The sequence below is a fragment of the Aspergillus karnatakaensis genome (genome assembly GCF_047715665.1).
Source record: "Aspergillus karnatakaensis strain CBS 102800 unplaced genomic scaffold BJY04scaffold_38, whole genome shotgun sequence".
NCBI classification, from domain to species: Eukaryota; Fungi; Ascomycota; class Eurotiomycetes; order Eurotiales; family Aspergillaceae; genus Aspergillus; species Aspergillus karnatakaensis.
In genome coordinates, this window is record NW_027395750.1 from 94 (window position 1) to 18,923 (window position 18,830).

General features: G+C 51.1%; 6 protein-coding genes and 1 non-coding gene across 7 annotated transcripts; 5 read left to right on the forward strand and 2 right to left on the reverse strand.

Annotated features, from left to right (window-relative positions):
• Nucleotides 1–384: 384 nt before the first annotated feature.
• BJY04DRAFT_193725 (FAD-dependent oxidoreductase) lies at nucleotides 385–2,425 on the forward strand. The gene is made up of 2 exons (XM_073711949.1): nucleotides 385–832; nucleotides 883–2,425. The coding sequence occupies exons 1-2, from the start codon at nucleotides 582–584 to the stop codon at nucleotides 2,315–2,317; spliced, it is 1,686 nt and encodes a 561-aa protein (XP_073569122.1). The 5' UTR covers nucleotides 385–581; the 3' UTR covers nucleotides 2,318–2,425.
• An 833-nt stretch (nucleotides 2,426–3,258) lies between these two features.
• BJY04DRAFT_220165 (putative integral membrane protein (Pth11)) lies at nucleotides 3,259–4,792 on the forward strand (the record flags this gene model as incomplete). The annotated part of the gene is made up of 6 exons (XM_073716788.1): nucleotides 3,259–3,478; nucleotides 3,533–3,600; nucleotides 3,650–3,835; nucleotides 3,899–4,054; nucleotides 4,115–4,255; nucleotides 4,316–4,792. The coding sequence occupies 6 exons, from the start codon at nucleotides 3,259–3,261 to the stop codon at nucleotides 4,790–4,792; spliced, it is 1,248 nt and encodes a 415-aa protein (XP_073569123.1).
• An 833-nt stretch (nucleotides 4,793–5,625) lies between these two features.
• On the forward strand, nucleotides 5,626–5,713 carry BJY04DRAFT_t107. The gene has a single exon. It is a non-coding gene; the product is annotated as a tRNA-Asp (tRNA).
• A 201-nt stretch (nucleotides 5,714–5,914) lies between these two features.
• BJY04DRAFT_220166 (uncharacterized protein) lies at nucleotides 5,915–6,760 on the reverse strand (the record flags this gene model as incomplete). Its single annotated transcript, XM_073716789.1, has 1 exon — nucleotides 5,915–6,760. The coding sequence occupies one exon, from the start codon at nucleotides 6,758–6,760 to the stop codon at nucleotides 5,915–5,917; it is 846 nt and encodes a 281-aa protein (XP_073569124.1).
• A 132-nt stretch (nucleotides 6,761–6,892) lies between these two features.
• BJY04DRAFT_220167 (uncharacterized protein) lies at nucleotides 6,893–7,960 on the reverse strand (the record flags this gene model as incomplete). The annotated part of the gene is made up of 3 exons (XM_073716790.1): nucleotides 6,893–7,477; nucleotides 7,525–7,783; nucleotides 7,836–7,960. 3 exons carry the CDS (start codon nucleotides 7,958–7,960, stop codon nucleotides 6,893–6,895), a joined length of 969 nt encoding a protein of 322 aa, XP_073569125.1.
• Nucleotides 7,961–8,462: 502 nt separating this feature from the next.
• On the forward strand, nucleotides 8,463–11,667 carry BJY04DRAFT_220168 (ATP-binding protein; the record flags this gene model as incomplete). The annotated part of the gene is made up of 3 exons (XM_073716791.1): nucleotides 8,463–8,539; nucleotides 8,615–10,596; nucleotides 10,655–11,667. The coding sequence occupies 3 exons, from the start codon at nucleotides 8,463–8,465 to the stop codon at nucleotides 11,665–11,667; spliced, it is 3,072 nt and encodes a 1,023-aa protein (XP_073569126.1).
• Nucleotides 11,668–12,387: 720 nt separating this feature from the next.
• Nucleotides 12,388–14,016, forward strand: BJY04DRAFT_229105 (nucleoside phosphorylase domain-containing protein; the record flags this gene model as incomplete). Its single annotated transcript, XM_073718986.1, has 3 exons — nucleotides 12,388–12,823; nucleotides 12,881–13,507; nucleotides 13,648–14,016. The coding sequence occupies 3 exons, from the start codon at nucleotides 12,388–12,390 to the stop codon at nucleotides 13,800–13,802; spliced, it is 1,218 nt and encodes a 405-aa protein (XP_073569127.1). The 3' UTR covers nucleotides 13,803–14,016.
• Nucleotides 14,017–18,830: the final 4,814 nt, after the last annotated feature.

Consider the following 18,830-nt stretch of genomic DNA (forward strand, 5'->3'; position numbering starts at 1 on the left):
TCGTACTCCGTATAGAAGTCTTGGATTAAAAAGGGGGATCTACGAACAATGCCATTCACTGATTCGGTTGTCGGACTTAATGACTACTCCAACTCCAAGTCGGCTAACCCACGAGTCCGCGCTACATCCTTTGTGCAATCAGTAATTGCCATGGTCCGGCTCAAACAGAGCCGATCGACATTCTTGAATCATGGAACACCCCCGGGGAAGCAGCGGCCCCATTCAAGCCAGCTGTGCCGCAGTCAGATTGGGGGCGAAGCAGCGATCTACATCCCGCTCAGGCACTTGCAACAGGCCAAGGATCCTAGATGCATTAGGCTCGCTTGGAGGCAATGACAAGCCACTAAATCCAGGTTATTGCCGATCGCAGTGGGGTTCGTTCCGGGCGAGTCCGTAAGCTCCAGTCAGTCCAGTGCAGGCCAGGGAGAACTGAGTCCGACGGCGCGCAGCAAGGAGCAAAGAACAAGCGCATTCCCCTGCAGGGGAAAAGCAATTAAATCACCGCGCTCGGTACTTCTGTCGCCGAAGATTTTCCCCTCACCTTTACCTTTGATTTTCTGAGTTGAGCTCTTGTTAGAATCATGTTGGGCGGCAACGCAGGGCTTACTTTCTTTACAGGCCTCTTGGCCTCTTCCCCTGCTCTTGCGGACAATTGTCGGTGCATGCCGGGTGATGAATGCTGGCCTTCTCCAGCCACCTGGTCGCGCTTTAATCAGTCCATTGATGGGCGATTGATCGCGACTGTACCTTTGGGGACACCATGCCATGGTGCGGCTTACGATGAAGCAGCATGCGCTGCGCTGCGCGAGGAGTGGACTCAGCCAGAGCTGCAGTGAGTTACACCACAGAAATTACTGACTGGGTGAGAACTAATAAACCTAGCTTCGAGACGTCTTCCTCGATCATGGCGCCGTTCTTCGCGAACGGCTCCTGCGACCCCTTCCACCCCGTTGACAAGCCCTGCACGCTCGACAACTACATTGTTTACGCGGTTAATGTGAGCAAGCCTGATCACATCTCCGAGGCGATCAGGTTCTCGACCGAGCACAACATCCGCACTGTCATCCGCAACACCGGCCACGACTATAATGGGAAATCAACCGGTGCAGGCGCATTGGGTATCTGGACCCACAACCTCAAGGATATCGAGATCAAGGACTGGAAGGACTCGCGGTACAACGGAAAGGCAATCAAGCTAGGTTCTGGCGTTCAAGGCCACGAGGCGTACGAGGCAGCGGATGCGCAAGGCTTGGAGGTTGTCGGTGGAGAATGTCCAACCGTCGGTATTGCTGGAGGATACACGCAGGGAGGAGGACACTCCGCGCTGGCCTCGAAGCATGGTCTCGCTGCCGATCAAGTATTGCAGTGGGAGGTCATCGACGGACAAGGCAACTTCATCACCGCTACCCGCGACAACGAATACTCCGACCTCTTCTGGGCTCTAAGCGGCGGCGGTGGCGGCACCTACGGTGTCGTCTGGTCCATGACCTCCAAAGCACACCCCGGCACACCCGTCTCCGGCCTAAACCTAACCTTCACCAACGAGGGTATCTCTCAAGACACCTTCTACGAAGCCGTAACTCTCTACCACGCGACCCTCCCCTCCCTCGTCGACGCCGGCGCCATGAGCGTCTGGTACTTCACCAACGCCAGCTTCTCCATCGCCCCGCTAACAGGCCCGGACATCCCCGTCGCGGAACTCGAAAAGCTCGTCAAGCCATTCACCGACGGCCTCACAACCCTCGGCATAACCTACACCTACCACGCCGAGCAATTCCCGCGCTACCTCGCCCAGTTCAACGCCATGCAAGGCGAGATCCTCGTCGGCACCGCCCAATACGGCGGGTGGCTGGTCCCGCGCTCGGTGGTCACCGAAAACAACGAAGCTCTCACAGCCGGGTACCGGCACATCACCGAGTCCGGCGCGACATTCATCGGGGTGGGTCTGAACGTCTCAAAGGCCGTCGCAGGAGACGTGCACAACGCGATCCTCCCTGCGTGGCGCGAGACGCTCATCGACACGACGCTCACGACGCCGTGGGAGTTTGCCGCCGAGGAGAAAATGCGCGAGCAGCAGCGCAAAATGACGGAGGACTACATCCCGACCCTCATGGCGCTGTCGCCTTACTCGGGGGCTTACATGAACGAGGCTGATTTCCAGCAGCCCGGGTGGCAAGGGATTTTCTACGGGGAGAACTATGGTGCGTTGCGACAGGTCAAGGCCAAGTATGATCCCAACGATGTGTTTTATGCTTGGCAGGCGGTTGGCTCGGATGAGTGGACTGTCCGTGATGCAGGGCGGTTGTGCCGGGCTTAGATGTTGATTACGCCGAATCCTTGGTGACGGCCCCTGCAGGATGCATGGGATTAAATTTAGCTAGAAGCGCTAGAATCTACTACAGCCTATAATAATTGATAGATTTGAGGGATTTGCTTACACGTTGCATTGCAATTCATCCCTGCTGCAGGGGTTCTGCTCCAATGGCTGCTGTAGCCTGTATCCCAGATTCCCAGCCCTGTTTCACCCAGTCTTAAGCCGTAGTAACGAACCCTCGGAGTCACCGAGTTACATTCAAGTTCAACCTCAAGTCCTGACTGGCCCCCACGGGGCAATAACACCACCACCACAGTGGGGCCGTGGAGCACCGTACCGACCAAAGCGTCATGGCTGATCCTTCGCCGAAGATCGTTATTCCTTCCGGGTCCTCGTGGGCGCCCAGTCTGGGCATCATTGGCACGAGAACCTGCCGGCCCTGATAAGCGCACTATTAGTCTTGGGGCCAACCTTAAGCGTCGCTACCAGACTACGTCAGGGCCGTCAGAGCATGAACCAGGTTTGAGTTTCACGGACGGAGTAATAAAGCAGGCGCTATTGAATATGGCGCTGCGGCAGTGGCGGATGCAGTATGCATGCTAGATAGTACGATAGTACGAACGGAGTCCCTGGAGGCGCTTCCCCCGAGTACTCCGTATTTGTCAATAGTCAATACCAACATGATTGCAGCTATCCTGCAGGGATGGCGAATAGTCGACCCGTTGATCGACCCTGATCTTCGAACAATCGCTCGGCGGGTTACCTTCAGGCTTCCAGTCACCCTCGTGGTTCCTTATTTCTTGATCTTGACACCCTCCACAACCCCCACCTGCCATCCAGGCTTCTCGTCCCAAATTTTTCGCTCTCGTGGAGACTGGACTCAGGGACTGGACTGGACCACCACTCAACCTCAATCTTGATTGCGAAGCGGAAGATTGGACAGTATGGAGGTAGGCTGGGTGTACAACCTCGACACCCCAGATCCAAACAATCATATTGCCCGGGTAATTTCGGTATGCGTTGTTTTTGCGACTGCGGCGTGTGCGGCGGTCGGTTTGCGGTTCTATGTGCGGATCTGGGCGAAGAAGAGTGTTGGGTTGGATGATTATGCGGCGCTGTCGAGTGCGTTGTTGGGGGTTGCGTATGCGGGTTTGGCGGTTGCTCGTATGTTATATTCTTCAATTCGAATGGTAGTGTGGTTTGCTAACGATATGATAGAGACACGGTGGGGATTAGGGTTGGAGGCAGAGTTCTTCCCGGTTGCGAATGAGATTCAATTTAGCAAGGTCTGTATTCTACTTCTGAGGCTGAGATAATGAACTAATTTGAACGCAGATGCAATATGCCGGTGGTCCGATATACACGCTCGCCCTGCTCGGGTTCAAGATCGCTTTACTCGCGTCGTACCTTCGCATAGGAGGTTTCGTGAGGGCATATAGAATGGTCATTATGGGAGCGATTGTTGCATGTGTCTTTAACCAGATTGTGTTCACATTTGTTTTGTCGTTTGGCTGCAAGCCGGTAAATACTAAACACCAAGATTGTTGAACTCTCAATGGTTATGGCTAATACTAGGACTATTAGGTCGCCAAACAATGGGACCCATCAATACCCGGAACATGCATCAACACCGTCGCCTCGTACTACGCCCTTGCGGGAACGAGTCTCGCTTTCGACGTGATTATCATTGCTCTACCGCTGCCGATCCTTGCAAAACTGCAGCTGAAACTACGCCAGAAGGTTCGACTCTCAAACTACCACCGAATCGACGGTACGATGCTAACAAGATAACACCTACAGATCCTCTTAGGCCTCCTCTTCGGCCTCGGCTTCTTCGTGACAATAATCCAAATCATCCGCGTCTTCACAGTCAAGAACCTCGAAACATACACCGACAGCCAGCCGATCATCATCTGGTCAATTGTGGAAATCAGTCTTGGAGTGCGTCCTCCACACACTCCCTTTCTCTATATCATAGACTAACAGGGACTGCGCGACTAGGTAATAATCAGCTGCATCCCCACCTACGGCCCGCTCTTCCGCGCCCTCGCCATCAAATTCCCCTCCTACCGCCGCCGCGCCACACAGGGCTACTACGGACAGACAATCTCGTACGAGCGCTCACACGGGCAATCTTACCCGCTCTCACCAACGACAATCAAGCATAATAGCCATATCTTCGAAGGCAGTGTGCCAAGCACGAATATCGTCGGGGCGAGGAATAAATGGGGTGATAATGGCTCTGAGGAGAGTATACTCGCTGAGGGGAGGCTGGATAGCGGGTATGGGGTTGAGGAGGGGCCGAAGAAGTTTGGGGAGAGTAGGACTGGGAATAAGAATGGGCGTGGGCGGGGGCATGCGAAGGAGATGAGTATTCATATTGCGACGGAGGTGAGGGTTGAGAGGGGGCCGAGGGAGGGGGAGAAGGAGAGGGATAGGGAGAAGGAGAGGGGACGGGGTGAGGAGGGGGGTCAGTGACCTCTACTCCTATCATTCACTTACTTTTCATTTGGGGTTTTTATTTGGATTTGGATTCGGATTTGGGCGGGTTTGTTTGATATGCGAGATACCATCTTTACCTTTCGGGCAATTTCATTCTGTTATATCTACTTCAGTATATTGAGCTGCTCAACCTGTGTAAATACCCCTTTGCGTAGCAACCACAGACTTGAATAGAGACCACGCACCACGGCGAGATCATCTTGGATATATCTTTATTTCTGACGAAGAGGGCAGGTGCGATTGTCAGACCATCGATCGTTCCTTCCGTATGAATTCACGCTCTCTATCATATGGAGAAGGAGCGCCGGGAATGGCTGCGCCTTCCTTTCCGTTGTTGAGGCGCATGTGGGTCGTGATCGAATGCTCCAGTTGATCGTTACTGAGGTGGAGGATTGCTGTTATGGGCCATGATCACTTCGGAGTCCCCGAACTGTCAGTTCCAGAAATCGAATGATAAATATCAGGCGAGTCAAGCCCAGGTATAGGGGTTCTGTTGTCTAAATCGAGACTTGGGGGTAATGAAGCTCAGAGCGTAAGAATATATATATCTGCAACTGTGATCTAACACAACGGAGCTACGGACGAAAGTTCTTGAATAGACCCCTTTGAAGAACTCAATACAGTCTAAAGCACTATACAGACATAATGATTGTCCTGTAAGGACACAAGAAGAGGATCATACGCCGTAGATGGCTGCTCGAGGATGTCGAGCGTAGGGCATGGACAGCACGTGAGGTCCTATTTTACTTGATGAGTCAAAAAATATTTTTACAATATGAGACCAAGTTACACACAGTAAGATCATCTAATCCTCGATGGTCTAACGGTCATGATTTCCGCTTGTCACCTGACCAGGAACAAGCGCGGGAGACCTGGGTTCGACTCCCAGTCGGGGAGTTTCTTTTTTGACATCGCTTCTGGATACATCATCGGCTATCCCACCTCACAATTCACGTCGAATCACTCTAGAACGAACGGGCTTACTTCATTCGTTATAACATGGATCAGCCAGCTTGCAGCTCCTCCAGCACCACCACCACCCCCCAAATCATCTCCTTGCCGACGTTCCATGGAAGCAACACCACCACGATACCAGCCCTAATCTAACAGAAAATAATCCCCTTCTTCCTCAGACTCATCGCTGAAATCCCCAACCATCTGCCAGCTCTGCGTACTCCCACTCACCCTCGAATCTATTCTAGATTGCAAGTCTCCTGTCACAGTCTGCTCTGATATCTCAATATTCCCATGTAACCCCCCCGGGATAAGATGAACCTGATCCTGAGGGTGAATCCCACGCTCAAGCCCACATCTGGCCGTCCCACTCGTGATAAGGATCTTCAGAATCGGCCGCAGAGAGCTATCATGTGCCAGACGATACAGCATTTCCAGTACATCTCTCAAGTCCTGCATCCACTCCTCGCTCTCCAACCAGAGGATGTTCTCGATGAAGCAAAAGACTCGCTGATTGAGCGGTAGCTGGCTGATCAGGAACTTGAAAGTGGTGCAGAGGTCTTGGACGACATGTGCCTTGATAGACTCGGCGTAATGCCTGGTGTTGATAAAATCATGATTGAAGGAGCCTCCTACGTAGAGGAGTTGCGTGATAAGTGATCGAAGCAGGCCTCGTGGTCCTCTAAGTGAGTCTACGCGAGACTCGTGCTGGCCGCAGAAGAATGAGAGGACGGTAAGACCCTTAGTATTGGATAGTCCAAGACTCAAGTGCGCGCACAGGTAGGATAGTGGGGTGATCCTGGCACAGGCGTCGAAATTGCCGTGGACTAGTAAGAGATCTGGCCTTGACGAGGAGAGCCAGTCGTGGAACCTGGGCTGGTGCATCAGCTGTTGAGCTTGTGCTTGTCCCTGCGATGCGTTGCTGAATAAACATCCTTGCTGGAGGAGATACTCTAGATCGCTTAATGCTGCAAGATGAGGTACATCCATGGCGTCGAGTAGCATCTTCCCAGGGAGGAACGACACCAGGCTTTGGCCATGTAGTGTGCTTAAGGGGGTGACAGTGGCAGGTGGAGCCAGAGCTTCGAAGGATATCAGCATGGGCACTTTGATCCGATGACCTCACGTGTACTTGCCTCTAACCTCGTGGAGTATGTCCAGGGCCGTATTGAGCAGGGCATTTTGAGCAGAGCAGCCCAAAGTAATCTGTGTTGGCTGAAACATATCTTGCATCTCTCCAAGGCGGGCGTGTATCTGGTTGACCTTGTCATTAACCGCCATCACCCCACCCCGTGTGTCGGTAACGGTTTCTCGAGTGCTCTGAATCTCACTAAGCGCCGCGCGTGTTGTCGTATCGATCCTCTTATCTCTCTCCATCTGGGCGATTGCCAGACAATTCTGATACTGGCGCCCCTTACTGTTCATGTCCTCAAGCAACCTATCGACTTCGTCCGACCTTTTCAGTGGCTTCGTCACTTTGGACAGTAAGTGGCGAGCATTTGATTTGCTTGTTTGACTCCCGTTCAGCATCAGAATCAGATCTGTGATCGTCCGCAAAACCGCTTCATACAAGGCACGCGCGCATGTCATTGCTCTCGAGTCTGTCCTGAAAAGTTCTCGAGTCAACCGGGTGTAGGCGACAGTCTCGAGGATCTCGGAAAAGGCCACAAGGATCTTGTTACGGATCTCGACCTGGTGCTTCACCAGCTGTGGGACAGGTCAGTTCGAACACTGCTCGCGGAAAAGGCTCGTACGCTGAAAACCAACTTTAAGCCTCCAGAGACCATGGATCCACCCGATTCAGATGGAAATAGATCAAACCACCGACTAATGTCTGCGGCATGTTCGCCAGCTGCTCGCATTAGTCTGCGCACTGGGTTCTTGACTCCACGACGATTGTATTCGTCCTCCGCCGCTTGGAGTTCGTGGAAAACATCGTCCCAAGTACAGTTGTCAATGTTCCAGGTAACCTTCCTGGTCTGGGCGCAGTCTCTTAGCACCTCCTTCAGATCGCTGGTTTATATTGTCAGCCATTGAAACCTGCGCGTTTGATCCGAATGCTTACGCGTGTGGGGAATGCGGAGCGAATTCACATCGTTGCTGGTCAAAAATGGACGGAACACTGAACGAATGATGATAAATAGGCCCCTTCTCGACAACGAAGTCTCTGGCTATACTTGCAGTGTCCATACTCACTTGTGCCGAGCGGAGAATTGATGGGGGAGCTAGGGTCAAAGACGGGAGCGTGGTCCTTTGAAGTTTCTCAAGACTGTTCACCGCGGCCAGCTTGGCAACGCAAGTTGAAGGCTACACAGCATAAAGAAAGTGAACATCATTGGCCCATCATGGCCCCCAGGCGCGTAACTCTGCATTGCAAGCCCAACTCGGACGGCGTGGTCCGTAGTCATTGGCCTTCTGAGCAGGGTTAATTCCAGGACCGGGCAGCTGCAAACCCAACAGCCTTCTCCTGAGTCCTGCCCCTCCCCTTCCCCTGAGGCTCAGTTAGCGATTCAGAGAGTGAGTTTACAAGGCTGCTGCTGTCAGACCGCAGTTACCGCTGATTGTAGGAGTGTGCCACCCTCCATTTGCTCGGCCAGCCTCTTCTTCCAGCTCCTACCATAAGATTATCCAGACGTTACTCCCTGCGTAATCTGACATTTGCAAAGTACCTATTCTCGATCCGGTGCTCAGTATGGCAGAGAAAGAGCCATCCGCTGAAAACAAGAACTCCTGCGACCCAGCGTCGCCACCGATAGAGGTGAAAAGCCAGTATGTCCTCCACGATTGATTGGTTGTCTCGGATGTGAGAATGTAGGCGATCAACTGACATGATTATATCTACAGACCGACAGAGCGGATCTTTCAAATAAAGCACATTCAGCGCCTCGAACATCGTATCCGCGAGCTTGAAAACAGCGTTCTTCTGCTCCAATTCCCGTCAGCGTTTGATATTGCCCCTGGCCTTCATGATGGGGACAAACACGGTGGACAAGACGATTACTTTGGCGCCCGAACCGGTCGACGCAATGATACCTCCGTCCCCAGGCCCAAAGTCTTCAAAGCGAGCGACATTGGGTTCTGGCATCGGCTCGAAGGAGATGATATTTACGCCATTGAAACAGTTGTGTACGACGACAATCAGGATGGAGCCGCAATGTCGGCGTTTAAGACAGCCATGAAGGAGATGGACCCGCAAGATGCAAGTAATTATTTTCTGGCAAACAAATCCGCCGCAAACTCTAGCACACCGTGGGGCGTACGGATCAACTCGAAAGTGATCCTGGATGCATTACGCGACTTTAATACAGACTTACCAAAGGATGTTACCTCGCTTGTATGGTACTTACCGTTTGCGACTCTGGTTGAGAGCCATGACCAGATGAATGAGTTCCTCGACAGCTTGCATAAGAGAACTGACCCACCAGCAGAGCAATGCAAGACTGGACATGACGGGGTAAATGTCGAAGAAGCTATCAGCCAGATGACCTGCTACGTGCAATTCATGGAAGCCGAAGTGTTGCCTGTAGTCGAAAAGCTCAACTCGGCTCAGCCAGTTACAAAGGTATGGTTTTCGGACCTGTTCCATATCTTCAGAGACGACGAGGACTTCTACTACCCGGCAGGTAGCCAACTCCGCTCAGGAGACACGCTTCAGCTTCAGCCGCTCTGGAGGCTGGTCCCACGAACCGGCTTCCAACCTGCTCAGGACGACAAAGATTCCGAAACCCTCGTTTTAAGCTTCTATTCCTTGGACTTCGACGGATCCGCATACATTCCGGTTGCCCAGCACATACATTTCTCTTTCTTCGATGGCCAGCGCGAAGTAACATCGCTGCCTATATACCCTCTGCGATTTGCACACAATGCGGAACAGATTCTGAGTGAATGTCAGAGCGCCGGTCGAAGGTTCCTCAACGCCCTTGAACAAAAACACATGGCTTACCATGGCTGGGCCCTACAGCATCACGGAGGCGCCAGTTGCGAACGGAGGTTTGTCTCGAGCGATGTTATCATAGATTGTGACGAAACTTTCAAGGCTCATCCAGACTGGAGGCCAAGCCCCATTTCAGAGGACTACCTTGCCGGGCAGCCGAGCTTCAAGGAGGAAAGAGATCACCCCACAGCTCCGATGGTATGGAGTGAGACAATAAATCGAGACAAGCTCTGCGGGTTTCCGAGACGGGAATGGGCAAGCGCCCAATACTCACCCTTCAGGGAGACTGAAGCCTATCTGAAGAAACAGGCATTTTTTGGGCAGTACAGAAAGCGACAGTGGACCAAAACGCACCCTCAGAACGAAGTTCACCAAATTCAGGATGATGACCTGATTCTTCTCCCACGGCGGTTGTTTGCATATTCTTTGCAGGACCGCGCTTTTATCAGCTTGGACATAACCAACCTCAAACCACTGGAGGATATTAACGACCCCTTCAGGGATCTGATCATCTCTCCAAACCATAAAAGTATAATCTGGTCTCTTGTTCACTCACACTTCGAGAAGAAGCGGCTGGAGAACTCACGCAGCTTTTTCGATATCAGCCAGGATCTCATTCACAACAAGGGAAGGGGCCTTGTCGTCCTTCTCCATGGAGTGCCGGGCGTGGGCAAGACATCAACAGCAGAGGCCGTCGCTCATAAGTGGAAGAAGCCCTTGCTGGCTATCACCTGTGGTGACTTGGGGCTGGCGGCGTCCGACGTGGAGCGGTCTCTGAAAGAGATCTTCCGCCTCGCCCAACTGTGGGACTGTGTGCTCCTGCTGGACGAAGCGGACGTTTTCCTTTCCCAACGATTACCCTCCGACCTGCAAAGGAACTCTCTTGTGTCCGGTGAGTAACAGAACGACCCCGAACTCCCTAAATACGTTCACTCACCTCACGGCATTAGTTTTCCTTCGAGTGCTGGAGTACTATTCCGGAATCCTGTTCCTCACAACCAACAGAGTAGGAAACATGGACGAAGCCTTCAAGTCGCGGATCCACATTAGCTTATACTACCCTCCCCTAACCCTGACCCAGACGAAGAAGATCTGGCAGATGAACCTCAACAGGCTCCAAGCCATTGAAGACCAACGACAAAAGGCGACAGGTAAACCAAAGCTAACCATTGCCAACACCGATATTCTCAGCTTTGCCGTGGAAAACTATGAGACCAATAAGCCCAATAAAATATGGAACGGCCGGCAGATCCGAAACGCCTTTTTGACAGCCGCAGCACTCGCCCGGTACGAGCAGCACAGCCCCAAGGATCAACAGCAACGCGAACACCCGCACGATATTTGGCGGAAGCACTTCGAAACCGTTGCAAAGGCAAGCTCGGGCTTCGACGAGTACTTGCGAGAAACAAGGGGCAAAAGCGACGCCGATCTTGCGCGTTACGCAGGGGCTCGCGCTGACCACTTCACCAATCCGAATCCCCTCCCGTCCCCTTCCGTCGTTTCTGACCGGAGCAATCCATACTCGCCGCTGGGGTATCACAACATCAGTCCAGGGCAGTATCAGAGCATAAACCAAGAGCCCCGCACAGAGCCAGCACCGACCGACCCGCGCCTCTCTCCGTATCATATATCGGACCAGACAGGAAATATGAGGGGACAATACCAGTATATCTCTCATGCTCAAGCTAGACAAAGCGTTTCTTCCGATTTGTCATCGCCACAATACACGATCCCTCACCGATCTGTCGGTAGAGGAACTTCGAACATGCCTGATTTCGGGGGACCTCACTACGGCGGAGAAGCGAATTACCAGAGGGACTATAAACCGAAGACGCCACAGCCATTTTCGCCGCAGTATTCTGGCCTTGACCAACCGTCGAGCATAATACCACGCCGGGGATTGGATGTGCAAGTGGATGAATTTGAATACCAGGACGAAGAGGAGCTTGGGCAACTGAAGTGATTAGATGTGGACAGGAAATATGTCATTGACGTAGACCTTGGTAGAGTAGAAGGCAATGAATAGTAAGGTTATTGCCATGCAATCTATGCCTGATTCAAATTATGACGGCAGGCATATTTGAGTTGGGGTATCATTGCCTTAAGCTTGAACTGGCGTGCTAGTGTAGACAAGCATAGATTTTACAGAATCCTACTGGCCTCCGCGCTCAATCAGCTAACCCCAAAGCCGATAACTTTCCTTTGCCCGATATGAACCTTTAATGGAATTAGGCATCCTAAGGCCCTTGGAGAAAGTGTTGTTCGCTTGAATCGGATGATATGATTGCTTGCTTCGCAGAATGCGTATACCAAGAGCACACATAGAAAAGGTAGAACCGGAAATTGCAAAGATTACGCATTTATAGCATTTAGTGCTCTTCGGGAGCAAAGTGGGCACCGCCGCGCCTCTAAGGTACTACCTGATAGTTAGTTATGCTGTGCTCGCAGTTGGTGGCATTGCGGGCTGCCACGTCACCAAGCCACGGCGAGGCTGTGGCAGAGGATCATGATTTGACAGAATTGACAAGGATGATTCTCACGAGGCTCACGAGGCTCACGAGGCTGTGATCGCGAATAAGGAGGCTGAGCTCGTGAAGTTGGGAGAATCTTTCATACCTCCCTCTCAAGTCGAAATCAGAAAGACCACACAACCGACTATCGGAAGACGAGCAGAGTTAGAACGATGAACGACGGAGAAAATTATGAAAACTTGGATTTCCCACCAGCAAAGCGCCGAAAGCATGACCTCCCTGAGTCAAGCTCAAGAATAACCAAGGAAGACTACACGGTCGGATGGATATGTGCTCTTCCGATTGAAATGGCTGCATCGCGAGCAATGCTTGACGAGATCCATCCCAGCATCGCGCAGCCGGAATTTGACACAAATACCTACACTCTTGGGCAGATAGGCGAGCATATTGTTGTAGTTGTCTGCCTGCCATCTGCGGGGACTAACCCGGCGGCTACAGCCGCGGCAAACATGCTACGGAGCTTTCCAAAAATTCGATTCGGGCTGATGGTTGGGGTTGGGGGTGGTGCGCCGGGCCCGCCAGGTGAAGATGCTTGGGAGGACTTACACCTCGGCGATGTGGTTGTTAGCAGCCTTGAGGGGGAACATGGTAAGGAAAATCCATCTGCTGATTATCGAGGACACGTAATGACCCCATATCTTGTAGGTGGAGTTATTCAACACGACTTCGGCAAGACAGTTGGCACGGGCAAGTTTGTGCAGACAAGGTCTTTGAACAAACCTCCCGCCGTGCTTCGGTCTGGCGTCGCGACTCTAAGAGCATTGCATCTCAGCGAGGGGCCATCCACAGCTCTATATGTGTCTCAGATGCTGGAACGCAAGCCCCGTATGGTGGACAAGTTCCGATACCCGGGAGGTTCCAATGACCTACTCTTTCATGCGCACTATGACTATTGCGAAGAGAGTCAAGGTAACTGCGAAAGCTGGGACAAGCGACGTCTGGTGCTTCGCAAAGCCCGAGACACGTCAGAACCGGCAGTCCATTACGGTGTTATAGGTTCAGCAAACCAAGTCATGCGCCATGGAGCCACACGAGAGAAGCTTCGACAGGAGAAGAATATTTCTTGCTTCGAGATGGAAGCAGCAGGATTGATGGATCAGTTCCCACGCTTAGTAGTGCGTGGTATCTGTGACTATTCTGACACGCACAAGTCCAAGCAATGGCAACCATATGCAGCGGCTACAGCTGCAGCGTATGCGAAAGAGTTGCTTGCCATTATACCTGCCGTTCAGGTGACTGCGACAAGGGAAATCACCGATATTCTCAACATTGGTGAGTGCAGACCTCCTTGGAGAATAATCAGATCTAATCAGGGATTAGTGACTGCAACTGTGAAAGAAAGCATGGAGCCTTTGAAGCAAGGTAGGCGGTTCAAACATGATGAACCCCCCCGATGGCTGATTAGTGTCCAGGCCAGCAACGTATGGAAGAGCAGGAGATACTGAACTGGCTCGCACCACCCACATATGGAGCCCAATATAGCGATAACATTGGTAGGCACCAGCACGGGACGTGCGAGTGGTTCCTGCAGTCTCCAGAGTTTGCCTCATGGGTGGAGGGGCACTAATCGACCCTCTTCTGCCCCGGCATTCCAGGCGCCGGAAAGACAATTCTGGCATCTGTTGTCATCAGGCACTTGTTACGCTCCAAACTCGACGGTCAGCCCCTTGTGGCCTTCCTATTTTGCAACTACCGAATGCAGCAGGCGCAGACTGCAGAGTTCTTGCTGGCTGCGATCCTCTGGCAGGTGACCGAGCAGTGTGCAGGTGCTTCTTTCCCGGAGATCACCTCGTCCATCCACCACTCCCACAAGCTCAGTAAGACTCGACCATCCCTGGAGGTCCTTTCACATGCGTTGCGTCGTTTGTTACGTGATCATGGTCGTCTATTCCTGGTTGTTGATGCGCTGGATGAATGTTTGGAATCCTCATGGAAGCCATCACTACGAGAGATAAAAAAGCTGCAAGGGGAGACGTTGATAAGCTTGATGGTCACTTCCCGACCAAATGAGATCAGACGTGAAGAGTTCGCTGACGGAGCTAATCTCGAGATACGAGCGAGAAGCGATGATATCCAGACCTTTCTACGTCAGCATATGGGCGGGCTATCGGATTGTGTCGCCACCGACCTGGCGCTTCAAGTCTCGATAATCGACTGCGTGACCCGCTTGGCCGCTGGAATGTAAGCATACCTTCTACTCACTTTTTCCCATCTCCACCCAAGCTGACAGGGGTAGGTTTCTGCTGGCGAAACTACATCTGGAATCCCTCCATGGGAAAAGAACGAGAGGGCATGTGGAAGAGACATTGCAGAAACTGCAGACTCAGGTAGCGGGATCAAGCGCTCTTCAGGTCGCATATTCGAACGCGTTGGAAAGAGTTGATAGCCAACAAGGCGACGACCACCATTGGGCTACTTCGGTGATATCATGGGTGGTGCATGCCAGGCGCCCACTGAAAACGCAAGAACTCCAACATGCTTTGGCCGTTCGAGCTGGCAGCTGGTACTTACAGCCTGAGTATATTCCCAGCTTTAGCGGACTCTGCGAGATACTCTCACTGTGTGCTGGGTTAGTCGTCCTGAACCGGGAGAACAACACGGTCGAACCGGTCCACTATACAACCCAGAAATATTTTGAGGATACATTGCACCAGCATGAGTGGATCAGTGCAGCTCCGGCCTATATTGCCAGTACTTGTTTGACTTATCTGTCGTACGACTGCGTCCGGACCGAGTCGGGGTTTGACGACTTGGAGCTCGAAAAGAAATTGAATCAGTTCGCGCTGCTGGAATATTCTTCTCTCTATTGGGGTGTACATGCCTATGATCATCAAGATTACCTCAAGGATTCGGCTCTGACATTCTTGAGAAACATACAGTTAACCCCATGTGCCGGGCAGATTTTATGGCGCTCAAAGACCCCTCGTTACGTTGGCTTTGCCGATGATCGACTTGTGCTTGCAGGCATTCATCTTGCAGCTGCTTTTGGGCATGATGCTTTGTTAAAAGCTCTGATAGAATATGAAGAGGATATAAACCTACGAGACACTCGTGGACAGACAGTCCTGTCCTGGGCAGCAAAAGAAGGGCATTTATCGGTAGTGCAGCTTGTTCTCACAATGGGGGCCGCTGATCCTGACGCTGCCGATGATAGCGGATCAACGCCCCTATCTTACGCCGCAGAAGCCGGTCACGTCGAAGTCGTGGACATGTTGATTAAAATACCAGGTGTTGATCCAATATCAAAGGATAGCCTTGGTCGAACACCGCTACACTGGGCTATTCGCAACGGTCATCTTGAGATTCTCAGAAGCTGGAAGCACCACTATTCTGAACAACGAGAGTTTCATCTTCATATCAAGGACGAGTTCGGCGAAACTCCATCGGATTGGGTCAAAGAGTATCTCCATGGGCCTCACTCCTTGCTTCTGCTTGACTTTAAATCTGAGTCCGGCTGCGATATTAGCGTTGATGGAGCCTATCATGATACCATTGACAGAATGCCATATGCAAGTATATCTTTATCTATTAGCTCTCTTCATAAAGGTTACTCAACTAAAAGATACATGTATAAGTAACAGGTGGAAGATATCGAGCCCGTAATCTACGAGGCCAGGGAAAACAGAGAGACCGCCGCACCAGAAAGTTTAACACAAAAGGTAAAATACTGTGAATCTGCCGGCGATATCAGCGTTGATGAGCCCACCGATGATGCTGTTGACAGACTGATACAGGCAAGTATATTCATACATCCTTTGGTTATCTTCAAATGAGTTGCTCGACGCAAATATATACATAGATACTAATACCAACTAACAGGCGGAAAATATCGAGCTCCTAATCTACGAGGCCGTAGAAAACGGACAAACCGACGTAGTAGAAACGTTACTACAAAAGGTAAGATATGAACTAGACTGCGGCATTGAACTTTATCACCTGCATGATCTATTGCTACGGACAAGCCTGCTGGGCTATGAGCGCATAGTATGGCTCATACTGCAAATACCGTCTGTCAATCCCAATGTTCAAGATGAAGGTGGCCGGACTCCACTAGCACTTGCTGTACAGCGAGGACATATTGATGTCGTACGATCGTTGTTACATTCACGTGGATTTAATGTCAACAGGAGCGATTTCGAGCGCAGCTCTCCATTGATATGGGCAGTGAGCAATGTCGCAAAAGAGATTCTCTCGCCCATCATTTATGGCCCAGTCTCCACGGGTACTAGTACAGAGAGTTCGCCGTCACTCAACGTGGCACGGAACTACAGGTCGGTATCAATATATGATAGCGTCTTGGGTAAGCTCTATAGCTCACCGGCAATCGGATCCTACTATATCAGTGCAAGATTAACGCATATGCAGAATGTGCTTATTATGATTCAATAGAGGAGGGGGATGTACCAGATTGGCTGGGAGATAGGGACCGTGAGATCTTTGTCCGTGGTCACAACTACATAGTTACTCACACCTCAGCAGTGCCCAAAATTCCGGAAATCATCCATCTTCTACTCGCACAAGACAATATCGACCTGGAAAGTCGTGACTCATCTGGCTGCACTGTTCTTGCGATAGCAGTAATGTGTGGGGATACTGATCTTGTCGATTTGCTCATCTCGAAGGGAGCAGAATACACCACCGCGACTCATAAGGGAGAAACTCCCCTCGCATTAGCCGCAATTTGTGGCTTCGTTGAAGTCGTCCGTCAGATCCTCGCGTATGGATCAAATCCCGACGTGAGAAATATTTAGGGTCAAACGCCGCTTGCGTTAGCAATATACTATCGCAAGGTAGACGTGGTTGCTTGTCTCCTTGAGCACAGAGCCTATAAGCCTACACGGCATCTCTACAATCCCTTCGTTGTGGATATCAATCTGAAGGACAACGAAGGAAAGACGCCGCTTATGCAAGCGGTAAATCGCGACGATATTCGTGTGATAGAGCTTCTTCTGCAGGAGCACGACATTGACACAACTATAACGGATAATGATGGGAAATTGCCTGTTGCTTGTACTGTAAGTGAGGAAGCAGCTGCACTATTCAACTCTGTGGCTATCAGATAGACCCAGCTACCGTATTGAGATCTAAAACAATGATTCTCCAGCCCACATGTCAAGGAGGATTCCTTTCCTACATGAAGAGGAATAGACTGTCTAACAATTACAAATGGATACAGAGAGCGTTCGCCACACCTTTTGACACTACCTCCTCCATCATTCAATTCCATATAGATATCACATTCGATAAGTGTAAAGGAATGAACTGGATTGGTGGGAAAGAGCGGCTTCAGTTGACCTCCCAGTGGCCCTGCCCTTTCTTCATAGCTCACAATACCCTGCTAAGTTACTTCATCTGTATTGAAGATCATGCTCCTGCTCTCAAGCAAACCTCCTACACCCGGGACCTAAACTCAAGCTGAACAGTCCTATCCAAACCAAGAAGCATCTCCAATCCAAGGTTTCTGGTCTCGGCCGTGGGCCGTCTGCATAGCGAATATCGTAACGCCGGATGATCTCCCCAAGAAGTGTCTTCAGCAGTCTAATGCTGTACCGCTTGCCGGGACACGCCTGTTTACCGTACTCGAACCTGCTCACAAGAGTCAATATTAAGCTTGTATGCTTCTTATCCTATTTGAGGGCCGGTACACTTACGCTGTCCAGTCATCAAATTCTCCTTTTGGTGAAGCAACGTTAGTGAATTGGAGACATGCAGGTGAAGAAGATTTGGAACCTTAGTGTCTTACTTTTGCCTGATATGGTTTCATTTTCTTCTCCCAGTAGATGGTAGAATCGCATCGGCTTGAACTTCTTTGCATCGTGGAAATATTCCGGGTCTGGGTATAGACTCTGCACGCACGGGTCAAGTGAATCGTCTTCTGATTTTCATATACCTGTCCAAGGTTCCACGGCCTAACTTCTCTTTCAGTTACCCATTAACTTGCTTTCGCTCGTCATCCTCACCACCATTCAACATCCGCAAATTCTGCTTGAGTGTAAATCCGTTTTCATCGATGGTTCCTCTATCTGGGCACTTCCAATGCTCGAGAGCATATGACAGAACGCGAGCTCAGCAATGTGCCTTGTGCAATCTAAATGGATCAGGAAACCCACAAACAGACCCAAGTTCGCTTGCTAAGCTTGGTTGGCGTGTTCAATGCAGGCTCGAGGTCTACGATGGATCCATCCTACTCCTTCCCGTCTTACCATAACGAAGATTAACCAATGAAACAACCCCGACAGTATTGCCAACAACGATTAGTTCATTTGCTCAAATTTAGATCGTTACCTGAGCAGACACAGACGCGTTGAAAATGGGGCTTCGTCTTACTAGTGCTACGGCATGATTAAGGCTGTTCAGATAGCAAGGCTGAGAGCTGTGTGCATCCAATGTCAATGCACGATTGGATGGTTTCCGCCCAATAATGCAACACGACAAGCGGCCTCGTTTCCCCATTACCCCTCCCGATGAGGATGACAAGGCTGGCAAATTCAGCCTCGCTCAAATTTATTAAGACGGTCGAAGCCGTCAGCATCCATATCTTGAATCTTCATTCCTTCTCTCCACTCCTCAAGCTTAGTTGAATATTCCGCCAAGC

Excerpts from the sequence above, each read along its gene's own strand:
- BJY04DRAFT_193725 (XM_073711949.1), top strand. The coding sequence starts at position 582 with ATGTTGGGCGGCAACGCAGGGCTTACTTTCTTTACAGGCCTCTTGGCC. Across the intron at positions 833-882 it reads TGGACTCAGCCAGAGCTGCA|CTTCGAGACGTCTTCCTCGA; the intron begins GTGAGTTACACC and ends TAATAAACCTAG.